The 15796-nt window shown below is 37.9% G+C and overlaps 1 protein-coding gene across 5 annotated transcripts in view; it reads right to left on the bottom strand.

The window, feature by feature from the left end:
- Positions 1 to 1142: 1142 nt before the first annotated feature.
- LPAR1 (lysophosphatidic acid receptor 1) overlaps positions 1143 to 15796 on the bottom strand; it is a 197549-nt gene continuing 182895 nt past the window's right edge. For all 5 annotated transcript variants that reach the window (XM_063914212.1, XM_063914214.1, XM_063914211.1 and 2 more), the window contains exon 4: positions 1143 to 9148. In XM_063914212.1, coding sequence (XP_063770282.1) covers positions 8847 to 9148 — 302 coding nt within the window. In that variant the 3' untranslated portion in view covers positions 1143 to 8846. The remainder of the gene's footprint in view (positions 9149 to 15796) is intronic.

Here is a 15796-nt window from a genome sequence, read left to right as displayed (position 1 = left end):
AGATTATAGCTAGAATCTGATTGGTTGCTATGGGCAACATTTCCACTTCTAAAAAAACTCACACCTTAGTAAATAGACCCCTATGTCTCTGCCACTGTCAAGGCAAATCCAGATCGGTGTGACTGCTAAATTGGTTTTAAACCATAACAGTAGACGTAAAGTAGGCAGTATGCTGTTCTGAACATGCTCCAAGCACATGATAGTGTATACGGAATTAGATAAACAGCTGCTCTTGTGGCTTCCAAATCCCATGCAGTTCATCTGGACTTTTGCTCTTGGGCATACAGTGGTTATTAGTTACTATAGCAGAACTTGACAATGTGTCTGACTGTCACCAGCCCTATTATCCTGTGTCAATTTAAAATGAGTGACAGATTCAAGGGGAGATGTATGAAGCCTTAGAGAGATAAAGCAAAGATGTTGGCCAAAACAATCAGCTTCTAAGTGCTATTTAATTGACTGTGCTAGAGGAATAACATTTAGGGCGTTATTCAAATGATTTATCACACCCAATCTCCTTTCTAAAGTGATCCCCGTTATCGTGCATATCGCGCCCATAATAATCAGGTTTAGCTGCGTAAAGGATTGGGCGCCCAAGCTGAAATTATTATACCACGCCCATCAGCTGAAATAGAATGGGTGTACAAGGGGGTGGAAAGAATTGAATACCGCCCTTAGAATCTGATTGATCGCTTTGGGCAAATTTTCCATGACTTGATACTTCTCCCCCTCAGTCTCTCTCATTGTGAGTCTGAATAACTCCGTGGATTGGAGCCATATTCAATGTAGATCTCTGTGTTAAATAAGGTTGTTTTGTTTTTCTTTTCTTTTTTTCCCAAAATAATTTATATAATCAGTGACCTTGTGGTTCTGTGACCTTTGTTTAAATTAAAAAAAAGTATTTTGCAGTTCCAAGTTGACTTCTAATATCCATATTTGCATTCAATGCACATAATTTCCTATATAAATTAGATCAATAACTTTAAAGCACCACAATTGCTTGAATTCCAATTTTAGCATGTGTTTAAGTGATCCCTACACAGACTATGTAATCTATTGATTACATTTTTTAAACTTTTTTAAATAATAATAATAATAATAATAATAAAAAACACATTGGGAGAAATACAGGAAGACCAATCTAAAAACATAACACTTTTATTTGTTTTAATCTGTTGCTTACAACTTAAACCATTTGGATTTCAAAAATAGATAAAAACTTAAGTGCTACAAGTCAAAATGAAAAGTATAGCTAAAAATATAAACTGCTCCTAAGTCAATGGGTCAAATATAAAGTAGTGACAAAATTGGTAGACATGTTTTTTTTACACATAAACTTGTGTCATGACCCAGATCTTTATTAAAATACTGAATGGCACTCAAACAAGCCGCACACAGTATCTCTATGTATAAATCCTAAGTGATGTACATAAGTTGTATTATCCACATTAAATTTGAAAGGTTTTCTTTTGACAAGACAGATAAAGGCATCTATTCCAAAATTGTGTAACCTATGGGTATACTTTAGAGGCATACCATAGCATGGACCTGTTGACCACTTAGTGCAGATTCCCATGATCCTCTTTTTGCAAATCTATGGTGTAAAACAAACTAATTACTGTCAGTATTATTTTACTATTCATTCCAGTTTAACAATAATTATCCACCTTCACATAACTCATTTATTGGCTTGCGCATGTCCTCTTGAAGCAATTAATACTGTAGGCATATTTCCAGTCTTTGTACCTTTTGACCTTTACCTATATCATCACACAGCTGTATAGTGCTGTTTCCCTTTATAAGCACATATATGCTCTCAATCAGAATACAACTCTACGCAAAACAGAAGACGTATAAGAGCCCAGGGCAACTAAATAAAATGAAATACTGTATGTGACCATTATAAAACATGGTTCAAAAAACAGAAGTAACCAGTAAATGTTTCAGAGGGGTATGTACAAGCAAATAAATGAAAGTCATCAGAATTAGATACACCTTTACCTTTATAGGCAACAAGGAAACAAACAGTACAGTATTGTTTGTGAAAAAAATGAAAAATTAGCTACAGAACAGATCTGAATGAGTTTGGACTCCTGACAAAATAAATTACATGTTTATTCTAAACAGAGGTCTTCTATTTAGACTTGTCCGTTAAAAGTTACTTTTGCTTTATGGATCGGCTTATAGTTGAATAATTTTATTAGCTCGATTGCTCTTAGCTGTCAGATTTAGAACAGCTACAGCTAAAACAGAGCTCATATTGTGGAGTCCTCTTGGTTCATACATAAACAGAAGATCTTCCTGCTAACAGAACAAGACACAGAATGAAGTAAAATTAAACTAAGAAGAACATTAGTTCTAGAACATAACTAAATAACCTGACACAATATGTTGCTGGCTACACACTGGCCAAGCCTACCACCAGGCCAAAGCGACTAGTAAAATGATCACCGATGCGATCTAGCCATGCAGTGTTTTTGGTCAGTAGCTGGATTCCCCCTGAAACACAGAGGACATGTGACTGCGCACACACAGGCCACATGCTTCATTTTTCCTTATTGCTTTTTTACAGTCTATACTGAAAGCTCTTAGGAGCAAGGCCCCTATACTCTCTGCCTGCAAATCCTCTCAACCTCGGATCTTCTCTTTGTTTTTAAGCTTAATTTCTTTCTATGGATGATTTGTTATTGTATATACATTTCTTTGTCCAATGCTGCAGAGTTTTGTGGCGCCTTACAAACAAACAATGATAATAAGAATGATTTAAGCCAAATTAAGTTAAAGCCAATTCTTGCATTCCTGTTGAGAAAGAAAGTGCCAGAAAAGTTCTCGCTCTTCCAAGACAGCTTGTAATAGACATGACAATATGGAGGCAAAGGATATGTTCCCTGTGGTTTGGGAACATTAGATGAGGTACAGTGTGTTGTTTATACTGCAAATAAGTCACACTGAACAATTAATGGCATTTCATTTATTCTTACAATAATTATACCCTGAAAGTGACATTTGCCCAATTCAATACAGATGCTTGGATTAAAATTAAATATACTACATTGGTTTAAATTGATGTTTACAGGATAACCTGATTTTTTTTTTTTTAAGTTTTATTAATAGAAAATGAACTGTATGAGACATTAGAAGTTAGCCAACATACAGTATACAGTATTTGGCATTCACATATAATCTGCTGTACCTGAGCTGTGTCATGTTCCCCAGCTGTACTGCAAATGTTTGGAAGGTTAATAGTATTAAAGAAAACAAAGACTTTGAGGTATATACTGTACATTAAGCCTTGGAGAGGGATAAAGTGAATGGAGATAAAGTACCTGCTAGACAGCTCCTAAATGCCATGTTGCATATAGAAGCTGGTTGGCTGGTACTCTACAAGTTTTAAGGCCTAATCCAGCATGGATCGTTAATCTGAAAAATTGCAGTTGTCTGAGAGTAGAAAGGCACCACCCTGACACAAAGAAAAAACTCCCAATGCCATCCGAAGCATCCAAAGGACGCTAAAGCCATGCACCTTGCAGCCTGTAGAGGTGCCCGGAGGCTCTTTAGGTTATTCCAGGCACTGCTCTTCTTACTGTTGACGGTGACCCCGGTCCCTTCAGTGTCACATCACATGTTCAGGGTCGATGACAGATCAGGGCTTAACCTACTGAATGAATATTGCATTATTATGCTTTTGTGGTATAAAATAACCTTTAACTATACATTCCTTGCGTTAGGTACATCCTCACTGACAGGCAAACAGTTGGCGCTCCTGGTATCTTCATTTGCTGGTCTGAATTTGATTTCTTTTTTTTTTTTTTCAAATTAAGTCTACTATATATTAAAGGATGGGTGTTAAAGACTACGAAGACAAACCCCAAAGCTGGATTTGTACATTACAACTTTTGTGCAATGCTAATCAAACTTAATTTCATCCTATTAACAATGGTTTCACTTACAAAGAAGAACACCTCATTGGCCCTCTAGATTTAATTATGTGCAACCAAATTAGTCCATAAAAGTTGCACACGTCTTAGTCACAGTTCAGAACATACATTATAAACTATGTTCAGAAAGTATAAAATGCCTCAAAAACCACAGCAACTAGACATCTACTTCCAATACATACCTTGCACTACACAAATGAAAGGGAATATCTGATTAGTTGCTGCAATTTCCTTTGGCAATGTTAGTAAACAACTATGTTTATTTGTTCCATAAAGATCACTGATAATTACCTCACAAGTGGACTGGGGGTGGGGGGTGGGGTGATGGAAATCTATCTGCACCCACATTTAGTACAGCATTACCGTCAAATGTTTTAATAAGAGATCAGGATAACACATTGTACCACTGTACTGTACACATGTAAGGTAAGAGCAGCTAAATGGTGTGCATTCAGTAATGCTCTAGTCCTGTTACTAAGACTGTGTGCCTTACCTACATTTCATCTGCCAATGTCCATAGGTCACTTCCTTCTCCCTTTAGATTAGTAACACAACCACCTGTTCAATTTTATACTCCACTGTATCCACTAACAACATTCTCTGACCATCCAATCTGTGTTATCCCAAACCCTCAGTAAATGTTCTACTGCAAACAATGAACATTCATTTTCAGTTCAGTAAATTGTATTTAAAGAATTATAATCTACTAGTGCAATATATTGTAAGATCAAAACAGTGTTGATTAGCAGTAATGGTTAATACTTTGTGAGGAAATATCATTTACTAATCTGTGGAAAAGTTTATAGTTAATAATAAATCTGCAATCATTTGCTGACATTTCCCTAATAGCACTGGCACAAGACTGTAGCTGAAAAGTAAAAATTCATTGTATTATAATTTACAAATATTTATTTAAAAACATTATCATCTGTGGGGATAAGAGGTTCACTTTAATCAATCAGTGATCAGCTGGCTTGAGATAATTTAGATCTTCTTGGTGTTAATTAAGCAGACTGGCACAAGTCTAACATTTGGCTAATAACGTTTATATGCCAGCAAAAGTTGTAATTTTTTTTTCTACAAAATTTACAACTGGAACAATTTTTATAATTTACATCACAAAAATATCTTTGTTTCATTAACAAATATCTGGAATTTTTTACTTAGCATTTATGACACAACGGTTGCGTGTTGCTTTGGTGTTGCTAAACAAATGACAAAATACAGGGACAGCAAGTTAATTGTCTGGGAAAAACCCTACAATTTCCATAGTGATATCAATCTAGTTAGACTGGATATATTGGGAGCTTTCCTGAAAAGTTTCTGCAGGTAGCATAAGAAAATCTAGTGCTGATAGCAATTAGAGGTTTGCAATCACTTCCAAATCTGCTCCAGTAAATGGATTGAATCTGATTGTTTGTTATGAGTTTTGAGTATTGTTATGAATTGTATATGCCCAGCATATTCCATTATGCTTTACAATTGGAAACAATTGCATTAAAAGATCAGTGGGATACATAAGTTTGTAACCATATGTTTGTATAAATGTTAGTCACTGGTTTAGCAAATAATTATATATACATAGTAGATGCCACAAAAGTTATTTAATGTGGTGAGGTTTACTCTGCAGCCTAGTACAAAAAGGATTCTGTTGCAATATTGATTTCATAAACTGTTTAAATCATATTAGACGAACTTGGAACCGCTTAGTTCCAGTAATAAAAAAAAAAAGGCAAACCACTAACAAATATAAATTCCAGTATATGCAGGAGAAAAAGTGCAGGATGAGAAACGCTAACAAAACTCAATATAGAGAGAGAGCATAGAAATGGCTGCAACTACACAGCTTAAGACATTAACATTACAGCCTATTATATATGCACTACAATCCAATGTCTCTTTAAAAAAATCTCATGTTCATAAATTGGTAAGAATTAACAGAACTGGACTAATATAATTTAACTTTAATGTACTATGGTCTGGCTAATATGAAGCAGTATGACAGATAAAGGGAAGGATGGGGGGGTGTTTAAATACCTACTGTTACAATATTACTCCTATTCTGCATTAAATAATCACCAGCTTTTCCAGCACAATAGGTTATCCTGGTGACTGTTCTGTGTGGTTCCTTAATTTATATTCAAAACAAATCTGTTTTACTGCACTTGTAATACATATTGGGTGCACTTAAGGACATATGAAAAAAAGGTATCCATGGATTTAAGATAAAAACCAGAAATTCATATCTACAGTAATGTAAAATTGCAAATTATACTGTATACTGCTTGGCTTTCTAAAGTGTGTTGCTCTTATATTGTCCAGATTAATTTGTCCGTGGTTTCAATTTATTTGTGTGAATTTAATTACAGTATCTCCAATTCTTATTTTATTTTAAAGAGCAGAAATAAAATAAAAGTTTAGAAAATAAATATTAGACACATTGCAAAAATAATGCTGGTCCCCTAAAATAATGGGGATTTGCTTCCTTTGTGCTTTACATCACAAATAACATCAAAGTATTGTAACCTCTTGCAACAAATCATAACTTGATTAGTCTAGTGCAAGTTAGACAAATCATAGTAAAATTTAGATTGGTTGTGCTATTCTAACCATGCTATTAAATTAGCCTTAATGTATTTTACTTCTAAAAGAAGAACTAGCAAATACCCACCCAGCCGCTACTTACCACTATTTAAGTTTACAGTTTACCTATTATTAGATATATACAATAACCATCAAGGTACCATTTTCTTAAATCCCTTTAATCCTCAGCATTTTAGTGCATTAAATTAGTGTTATCATCAACCACTTTGCTTCCCTTCTGACTCAATTTCAGGTTATATATATATATATAATTACCGGTAAGTAGCCATCACAAAAGGTTTCCTTATATTGACACAATCTGAGATAATGGAGCATATCCAATTAGGTGAGGGACTTACCTATTCAATTATTCGGCGTGTTCCACATGTAACCCATAGGTTCCACGTAAAATGCAAAATCCCTGTTTGTTAAATTGCAGAGGGTGAACTATAACATGGACTTTCCGCACAGCTCCTGATACTGTACACCCTCGCAGCTTAACAGGCGGGGATGCATGAGCTTATTGAAGAAGTCCAAGCAGTCAATTAGCTGCGGGGAAAACTGGATATGAATATGACCCCTATGTTTATTTCTGGTGTTAACTCAGAGTAAGTCCATTGTACAAAGCTAAAACAACAATTTTCAATAAAGTCCTGTCAAGGTACAGAATACTGTTCTATTAATAGTATATCTTACAGTAGACGTTCGTATACCTTTTGTTTGCTAGCTATATACTGTTGATACATACTACTGCCCATTTTGCTCTAAGTACATTACTGTAAACACTAAGCCTCTATCATTCTCAATTGACAAAGTGGTTATAAATAAAAATATCTAAATGTAGCTTATAAACCAGGTTTAACACTTTTCCAGGTTTAGGGAGTAGAATGAATATACTATGACAGGTAGGTGAAGAGAAGTTGGCTGTGTTTATCCTGTGAAGGTTACTTTGGAAAGCTGTTCTTTTTCATATCAGAATTAGTAAATAATTTTTCATACATCCATTTAAAAATGTTGAGTATTTCTATTTATTCTGTAAATAGTACAGTGAATAGTGGTATAGAGTCTTAAATTGTGAATTCTTTCAGTCATCTTTGCTTGGAGAATTCTAAATGAGTGGAATGTGTAAAGCTTGACAGGTTCACCCAATAGGATACCAAATTCCCTTATTAAGGGAAGCTATCAGAACTTGTTCCCTGGAGAATGAGGTCATCATAATTCTTCAGGAGGAAGACTTTCCATCCAACAATCCCACAACAAAAGAAATAATGATCTTGCCCCTTTAATGATGATCAAGCATTGAAATCCTAGACATAAATACCTTTATAAAATTCATTCACTGATTCGAAGCTTAATATTTTGTAGACCTGCACAGATCAATCTTGGAGTGATTCTTTCACTGTGTGACATATTTAAAGTATACAAGAAGCTATGAGTCTACCACCTTTAATTATGAAGCCCCAGAGCTTAGAAAGACACGCAAGTTAGATGTTACAGATATGAATCACTATAACCATGACCACCTAAATTTGTAACAATGGAATCAAAATAAAAGATCTACCAACAAGTAGTTAAGTGGCAATACTGGCCCATTGGACAATATGTCAGAAGGATGGTCCTTCAAGATCCTTTATCCACTCTACCTGCTGCCAATCTACTACTTACTGAGCTTAATTAACCTAGGGTCCAAATACTGATAATGGTACACATTAGATTCAAGATAACCTTTTGCTACTTGTTATCTTGTTTATTTGTCTAGAGGTTACGACAAGCTTTGTGAGTTTCCTTGAAACTGTACAAATGTCTCATCTAGAAAATAAAATGTAAAAAATAAAATAACAAAATTATATATTTATAAAATAAAACTTCATATAACGGAGAATGAATACACACAAAACTAGCACAATGCTCCTGTTTATATTAGAAAAATACTGTATCTATTTTTGTCTTTTAAGGCAGTGCAGCAATACAAATGTTACCAAACCACTCCAAACAGTTTCCATCACAGGCATGCTGATGGGACTAAAAAAAGGAAATGTAGGTTTTATTTAATGGAATATACCTTTTTAAAAAGATCTATGTTTCTACATGAAATGACAGTTAATGTGACAAGTTCATAAAGATGGTCCATGTACTGTAGGTTAACTACTGCGTTTTAACATTAGACATTCATTTGTTAATGTTCATCTGAGTTCAGTAACTTTGGAGTAGCCCGTTAGTGTTTAGGAACAGTTAGCACAATGCTGGTTCTGCAACATTCAACAGTGGGGCAGACACTCCAGTTTGGCCTCCACAGTTCTGGCTTCTAACCTGTCTTGTCCTAGTTTAAACAACAGAATGGTCATTGCTGTGGACACCAGCCAAGATGGTGTGGTTAAGTGAAGAGGCAGAGCGGTCTGATCCTTCTTGGGGACCATTGGCATTCTCCGTTCGCTGGCAGCACAGGATCTGTCTGAATGTGGCGCTCATTTCTTTGTCTCGATAGGAGTAAATAATGGGATTCATGGCAGAGTTAAATTCAGCCAACAGCAAGAAAAACTTCTCATAGTCCAGAATGTTGCACTTTGTACAACACACATCAAGTAATAACAGAACCAAGCCTGGGGTCCAGCAAACAATGAATGCTCCTGCAATGGAAAAAAAAACAAGAAACTGCATTTAAAATGTAAATATAATTGAAAACAATCTAATAATCTACAGAGACATTAGTGCTAGTAATAAATATAAAACGCAAACAATTTTCTTCTTGCAGAAAAACTATGGGCCTAATTCAGAACTGATCGCAGCAGCAAATTTGTTAGCTAATGGGCGAAACTATGTGTTCTGCAGGGGAGGCAAAGATAAAATGTGCAGAGAGAGTTAGATTTGGGTCAGGTGTATTCAATCTGAAATCTAAATTGCAGTGTAAAAATAAAGCAGCCAGTATTTACCCTGCACAGAAACAAAATAACCCACCCAAATCTAACTCTCTCTGCACATGTTATATCTGCCCCACCTGCAGTGCACATGGTTTTGCCCATTAGCTAACAAATTTGCTGCTGCAATCAGATCTGAATTATGCCCTACAGTATGTAATAACAGTATTTGCAACCTAGTGAATACAAGATTTATATTCTGTAGTGCATGCATACTCTGCATCATATAATATAAATGATAAAAAAAAACAAAGAATGATCAGGCGCCTATTAGTTCCCCAGATACCTGCTGCTTTTCTGCAGGTAAACTCAACCCGACTAAACAAGAAATATATGTACAAATAGTAAGAAAAGTGCTGGTATATGGTAAAAAAAAAAATATATATATTTTTTTTCAAAATAAATGTAATTTTTTAATTTTTATTTTTTAAAAATAAAGCTCTTGGTCTGAGGAAGCCGCCGATGATTGTTTAGGCAGGGAAACGCGTCACCATATCATTGTGGTGCGGGCAAAGGCTGGCTGTGCAAGGAAAACAGAGCCGCAGCACAGACAGATAAGTGAGGCTGACAAAGAAAGCGGAGTGCGCTCTGCTGCCGTACACAGCGCGAGTGCCCCAGCTTTAACCACAGCCACCGGCTACTTCGAAGTACAACCACACACAGTGGGAGCAGGAGATTGTGCCGGCCAGTGGTACATTTTACACTAACAGGGGCTGCTATAGAGAGCGGAGTGCGCTCTGCCGTTGGGCAGCTTCAATCATAACCACCGGCTACCTTGTAGCAAAATAACATACAGTGGGAGCAGGAGACCATCCCTGCCAGTGGTAAACTTTACATCAATTGATATTGCAGCAAGGAGAGTTTAATCCATTGGCAGTGATACATTTGTCAAAAACAGGGATTTAATACAATCAATTAAGGAGTACAAGTGGAGATACCTATGTAACCCTCTGGATATGGCCACATGAGAAAGGATTTTTGCACCAGTGGCCAAGAGGATAGTGATCTCCTATGATTCCATAAAAGTAGTAAATGCATCTCTTGCATATTTCATCCAAACTACTATATTATTTGAAAAGTCTCTCAATGTTGCGAACTTTGGATAATCACTAACATTGTGAAAAACAGTAATTCCTACTGATATTGGTGAATAACCATTTTTTTTTATGTATCACTGCTATATACTGAACCAGTTAAAAATCTTGGATTCAGTACACACCTATTAGTGATTGCTTCTTGTGAGCAGAAATTCACCTTCTCTATTGCTGCATTTTATTTGTGAATTTTTTAATTGTATTGTTGTCATTGTATATTTAATGTGAGTATGTAAAATATGCCGGTCGGCTGATCCTCATCTTCAAATATATTGAGTAAGTTCTATAGATATTATAATTGAGTTGGGTACAAACACAGTAGTACAATTAGATAATAAAGAGCAGACTAAGGGGGACATTTACTAAACAGTGATAAGAGCACAGAAGTGAGGCAGTGGAGAAATTGCCCCATCGACAGCTCTGTATAATTTTATAGTATGTAAATTATAGATGTTACTTCAGTGCTGATTGGTTGCCATGGGCAACTTCTCCACTGGCTCACTTCTCCGCTCTTATCACTGCTTAGTAAATGTCCCCCTAAGAGGGAAGTGGGCAGGGCTCACAAGTACACGCACTGTAATAAATTAAATGTTTTCACCTATTAGTACTGGGATGTTTGATAGCAACAAGTATAAGTAATGTGCAATGCTGTTTGAGGGCTGTACTAGGACATGTTATATATTACTATATACAGCCTACTATATAATGCATGTATATTCTCAGTATGCTATATGTATATTCTATGGGGGATATCCTTTTAGCAGCAGTACTTTACCACTGTAAATAGGATTGCTAGGGGGCAAGCCTATTATCCCCGATGCCGGGATTTATTGGGGATTATGCATAATCTCCGAAAAGCAGATGCCAGAGCCATGAAAACACATGGGATCTTGATCTTAACCCCCGATCCCATGTGTTTTCATGTGGTTGTGGGTCCAATTTAGTCAAAACGACCGCTAATTGGATACCTCGATAATGACCATCATTCATTAATCTTGATATACGGTCATTTTGATCAGCCGAAACTGCTTCAGGGCTAATAGGGTACGACTCTAAGTATGCTGTCGGGGGCGGATGAGGGGGCCCATGTACTGCCACCATGCTGCCCCCCTCTCTCTCGCTGGTACAATTTTCCCAGAGATCTGCGAATATGCAATAGAGCAGTGATGCCTGTGGTGCTGACGGACAGTTAAGTATCGTCCATGGGTGCAGAACGAGCACCCATTATAGATATGCCCATGTATGCTAAGCAGATAAATAGTATAGAAGGGTATATGGTCACTGGCAAAACCTGGATGGAATGGACCTGTAAATATTCTGTGCTTGCCCAGGTGTCTTCATAATTCTACTAAACCCAACAAATTCAGAACGTAAACCCTTAGCCTTAATAATCATATTACTTTCCCTGATAAAGATGTTACAACTATTCACCAGGAACTCTTGACATCACTACCATATTATAAGCATGTCATACCCAGGGTCATATATACAAAGGGCACTTCCATAGGTACGGTGAGTGAATATGGGCAAAATTAAGAACTGTGCTTTACAAATGTTTTTAGGAAAAATTTCTGTTTAGTAAAGATCATGTAGCAACATTTCTATGCTTTCATTGAAGCAAAGTTTCTAGACCTTGTCTTGCTGTCCTCTATGGAAGTCATGTAGGAAAAAATCTCAATAAAGAGGCACATAAAATATCCTTGATGGTACTCCATGGTCAAAGAACAGACACCTTTTTTTGTATCAAATTTATTTAGTAGAACTAGAAAGAGGAAAAATAATTCAGTGAAATCATTTCAGAAATAAAATAAACATTTGAATACTTGCTTTAAGTATGGCAGCTATTATAAATCTTGTATCAACTTGTAACTTTGAATACTGCCATTTTCATAGAAAAAAAGCCCTGCTGATAGTTTTCATCAGCAACCTAAGTTACAAATGAAATACATAATAGAAACAACAGATTTTATCTTTCATGCTCCGTCCATCTAGCGACTGAAAGGTTGGTATTTTCTGTTTTTGGCTTTCACTAGCAGTTTGTGGTAAGAGACTTGTGTGTAGTTTTTAAATTACATATTACTTATGTCTTTCCAAGCACCTAAGTGTCTCATCATGGTATTCTATAAAATGCATGATGTCATCTAAAATACAGGACAAATTTATAATACATGTTTAAATGGGGAAGTATTTTTCAGCCGACTATTTCCCCATAAGTATCTTGTCGTTATCAGATAACCCTTAAAAACAAGAGGAGCGTGAGAGAGTGAGAAAGTCACAATAAGAAGTAAACATGAAGGAACAATATGTACAGAGAACTATATTTGTTTTACTAGGATTATGTCTTTTTTCATTTTTCTCCTGATCTACACAAGATAATATAAATTTCCCCATAGAGTTATGCCTGTACTTATTAATAAGCTTCAATAAACTGGGGTCCAAAAATATCCCTTTCCACTACCGCAGTAATCCTGGTTATTGCTGGGTCTATCCGGGTTGTGGCTTGGTGGAAAAGTGTCCTTGAAAAAATAACCCAGGTAGCTACCAAGGTCAGACCTGGGTAATGGTGAAGTTTAAATGGCAGGAGCCAGGTCACAATAAAAGTATTCAGATAGCTGTATCACCAGCACTTGTAGATGATATCCAAGTGCCGTCAGAAAAGAAAGACTGCACGCGGGTACAGTGCAGTGCCGTAACTAGGCATTTTAGCGCTGTGTTCAAGAAACGGCATTGGCGCCCCCCCTCCCCTATGCAAGATAGGGGCAGTGCGCACCGCAGGCGCGCAAAAAATAAATAGGGGCGGTGCTTCATGGAGAAGGGGCGTGGCCACAAAATAATACCAATTCATGCTACTTTGCACAGTAGTCTCCATTATTAAAATTATGCTGCACAGTAGCGCCACTACACCAGGTAGAGCCCCTTTTTACACATAACGGCAGACAGCGTCCCCCTTTTTACACATTACGGCAGACAGCATCCCCTTTTTACACATTACGGCAAACAACGTCCCCTTTTTTACACATTATGGCAGACAGCGCCCCCTTTTTCCACTTTACGGCAGACAGTCCCCCTTTTTACACATTACGGCTGACAGTCCCCCTTTTTACACATTACGGCAGACAGCGTCCCCTTTTTTTACACATTACGGCAGACTGCGTCCCCCTTTTTACACATTACGGCAGACAGCGTCCCCCTTTTTACACATTGTGGCAGAAGAGAGAGAGAGAGATACTTACCATCTCTCTCCGCTGGCAGTCAGGCTCCTCGTGCTGGCAGACATCCCGGGCAGCGGAGAAGGAGGAAGAGGGAGGGGGACTGGAGCCACAGCAGTGCTATGTCATTGGTAGTAGCGCCGCTGCAGCAGCCCCCTCTCTTCCATATTGGCTGCCCACCACTGTGAATGCTGGGATGAGGGAAGCGCATCCCAGCATTGACAGCAGCGCCGGGCAGCCAATACGGAAGGAGAGGGGAGTGCTGCAGCGGCACTACTACCAATGACATAGCGCTGCTGCGACTCCAGTCCCCTTCCCTCCTCCTCTGCCTCCGGCGCTGCTGCTCTCCTCCAGCGCGGCGCACGGTAAAAAACTAGCAGCTTGTAATGAGTCAATTTGACTCATTACAAGCCACTGGCCATGCGCCCTCAGGGTAACTGCGCTGTGTGCCAGGCAAACCTGGCACACAGGTAGTAACGGCGCTTGTACAGTGTGAAAAGGGTCTACCCATCTGCAAGCTCGGTCCAGCTTGTGGTGTGAACAAGGTCTTATTCAACTGTGAAACGGGTTAAACCCGAGTTTGAAAACCCAGGTCAGACCCAGCATTTTGGTGGAAGCGGGGTATTAGAACGTAAAAGTGTGGTTTGCTGCATTAATAAAAGTTAGAATTCCAGTAGGTAAATATTTGACTCAAGGATTATGATAGCATATCTGACATTTTAGGCCATTACTCAAATGGAGATTCATGTTAAAGAAAGTTTCTTTCAAGTATTTGTATGGTGCTTGACAAGTTTGATGTTCCTACCAGAAATGCAAAGCAGACCCAGCAACAGAGCACATGTAAACGATAAGCATTCAAACAGCACAATTGCTATTATGCAGATTTCAAGTTTTGGCAATTTAGAAAGGAAAATCCTTTTATGAAAAGGTCATCGCAGAAATATTTGTGCTGGTGTTGAATATCTGTACAAACACGTAAAATAATCCAGACCATGTATATCAATATGAAAACACTTGCATTACATAGCTTAAACAGTATAAAGGTCTATATGTTTATCTGGGCATGTGAATCACATTTGAAATATGTTGGCTCTTGCTCAGAGCACTTTGAATGGATATTAGAAAAATAATCAGCAGGATCTTCTACAGTCTAGAAAGATATCCAATGAACCAATGGAGCTAATTAAAAGTGGCCGTAAACTCCTATGAGTTCAAAGGGTTTGAGCAGATTAGCTCATGCTGCTGAATGAGCAGTCCATAATACACAGTAATTGATGTTTTTAGGTAAAACAGGCTAACCAACCCAACCTATATTCAGCGCAACAATTTACAAAGGAGGCTAGAGGTACAAAATACAGCACATCTATAATAATAAATTATTTTAAGCTTCCATGGTTGAACACAGTCCTTTAAATTCAGATAAATACTGCTTATGTGAGAAGCCTAGTTTTACATGATAATACAGTAGTTTACTGATGACTATCAATTATTTCTATTTAACACTAAAAAACAGAAATCTCCTGCAAAAGGTAAATTAGCTCTGCAGATGGGTGTAGTATGGCTGATCGGCAGTCAGCATACCGACGCCGCGATCCCGGCGTGGAGGGGTGAGTGCAGGAAGCCCCTTGTGGGTATGCTGCGCTCGCCACACTGCGGGATTGGTGGCAACCTGCGGTCGCCACAGGTTCTATTCCCACTCTATGGGTGTCCTGGACACCCACGAGTGAAAATAGTCCCAGTTGGTCGGCATGCCCACCATCGGGATAATGATGGGGCAGGATTTTGGTGGAGGTCATGTGACTGTCGGTCTCCCAACCGCCGGTCACATGAATACCACCCCTGCAGATTGCAGTCCCCTATATTCTCAATGGTGTTATGGTCTGACACCTATCAGGGCCACAACAAGGGAGTGCGTGGAAACTGGTGGGGGAGGGATCACATGCCCCAGGTGCCAGAGGGGGCACCAAGCAGGTAACTAGGGTAGGACAGGGGTGTGGATCATTAGATCGACAGTGTCTAGGTCGACAATGTTTAGGTCGACCACGATAGGTCTACAG

Source organism: Pseudophryne corroboree, chromosome 1 (assembly GCF_028390025.1).
Source record: "Pseudophryne corroboree isolate aPseCor3 chromosome 1, aPseCor3.hap2, whole genome shotgun sequence".
NCBI lineage: Eukaryota > Metazoa > Chordata > Amphibia > Anura > Myobatrachidae > Pseudophryne > Pseudophryne corroboree.
This window is presented reverse-complemented; position numbering and strand designations above follow the sequence as displayed.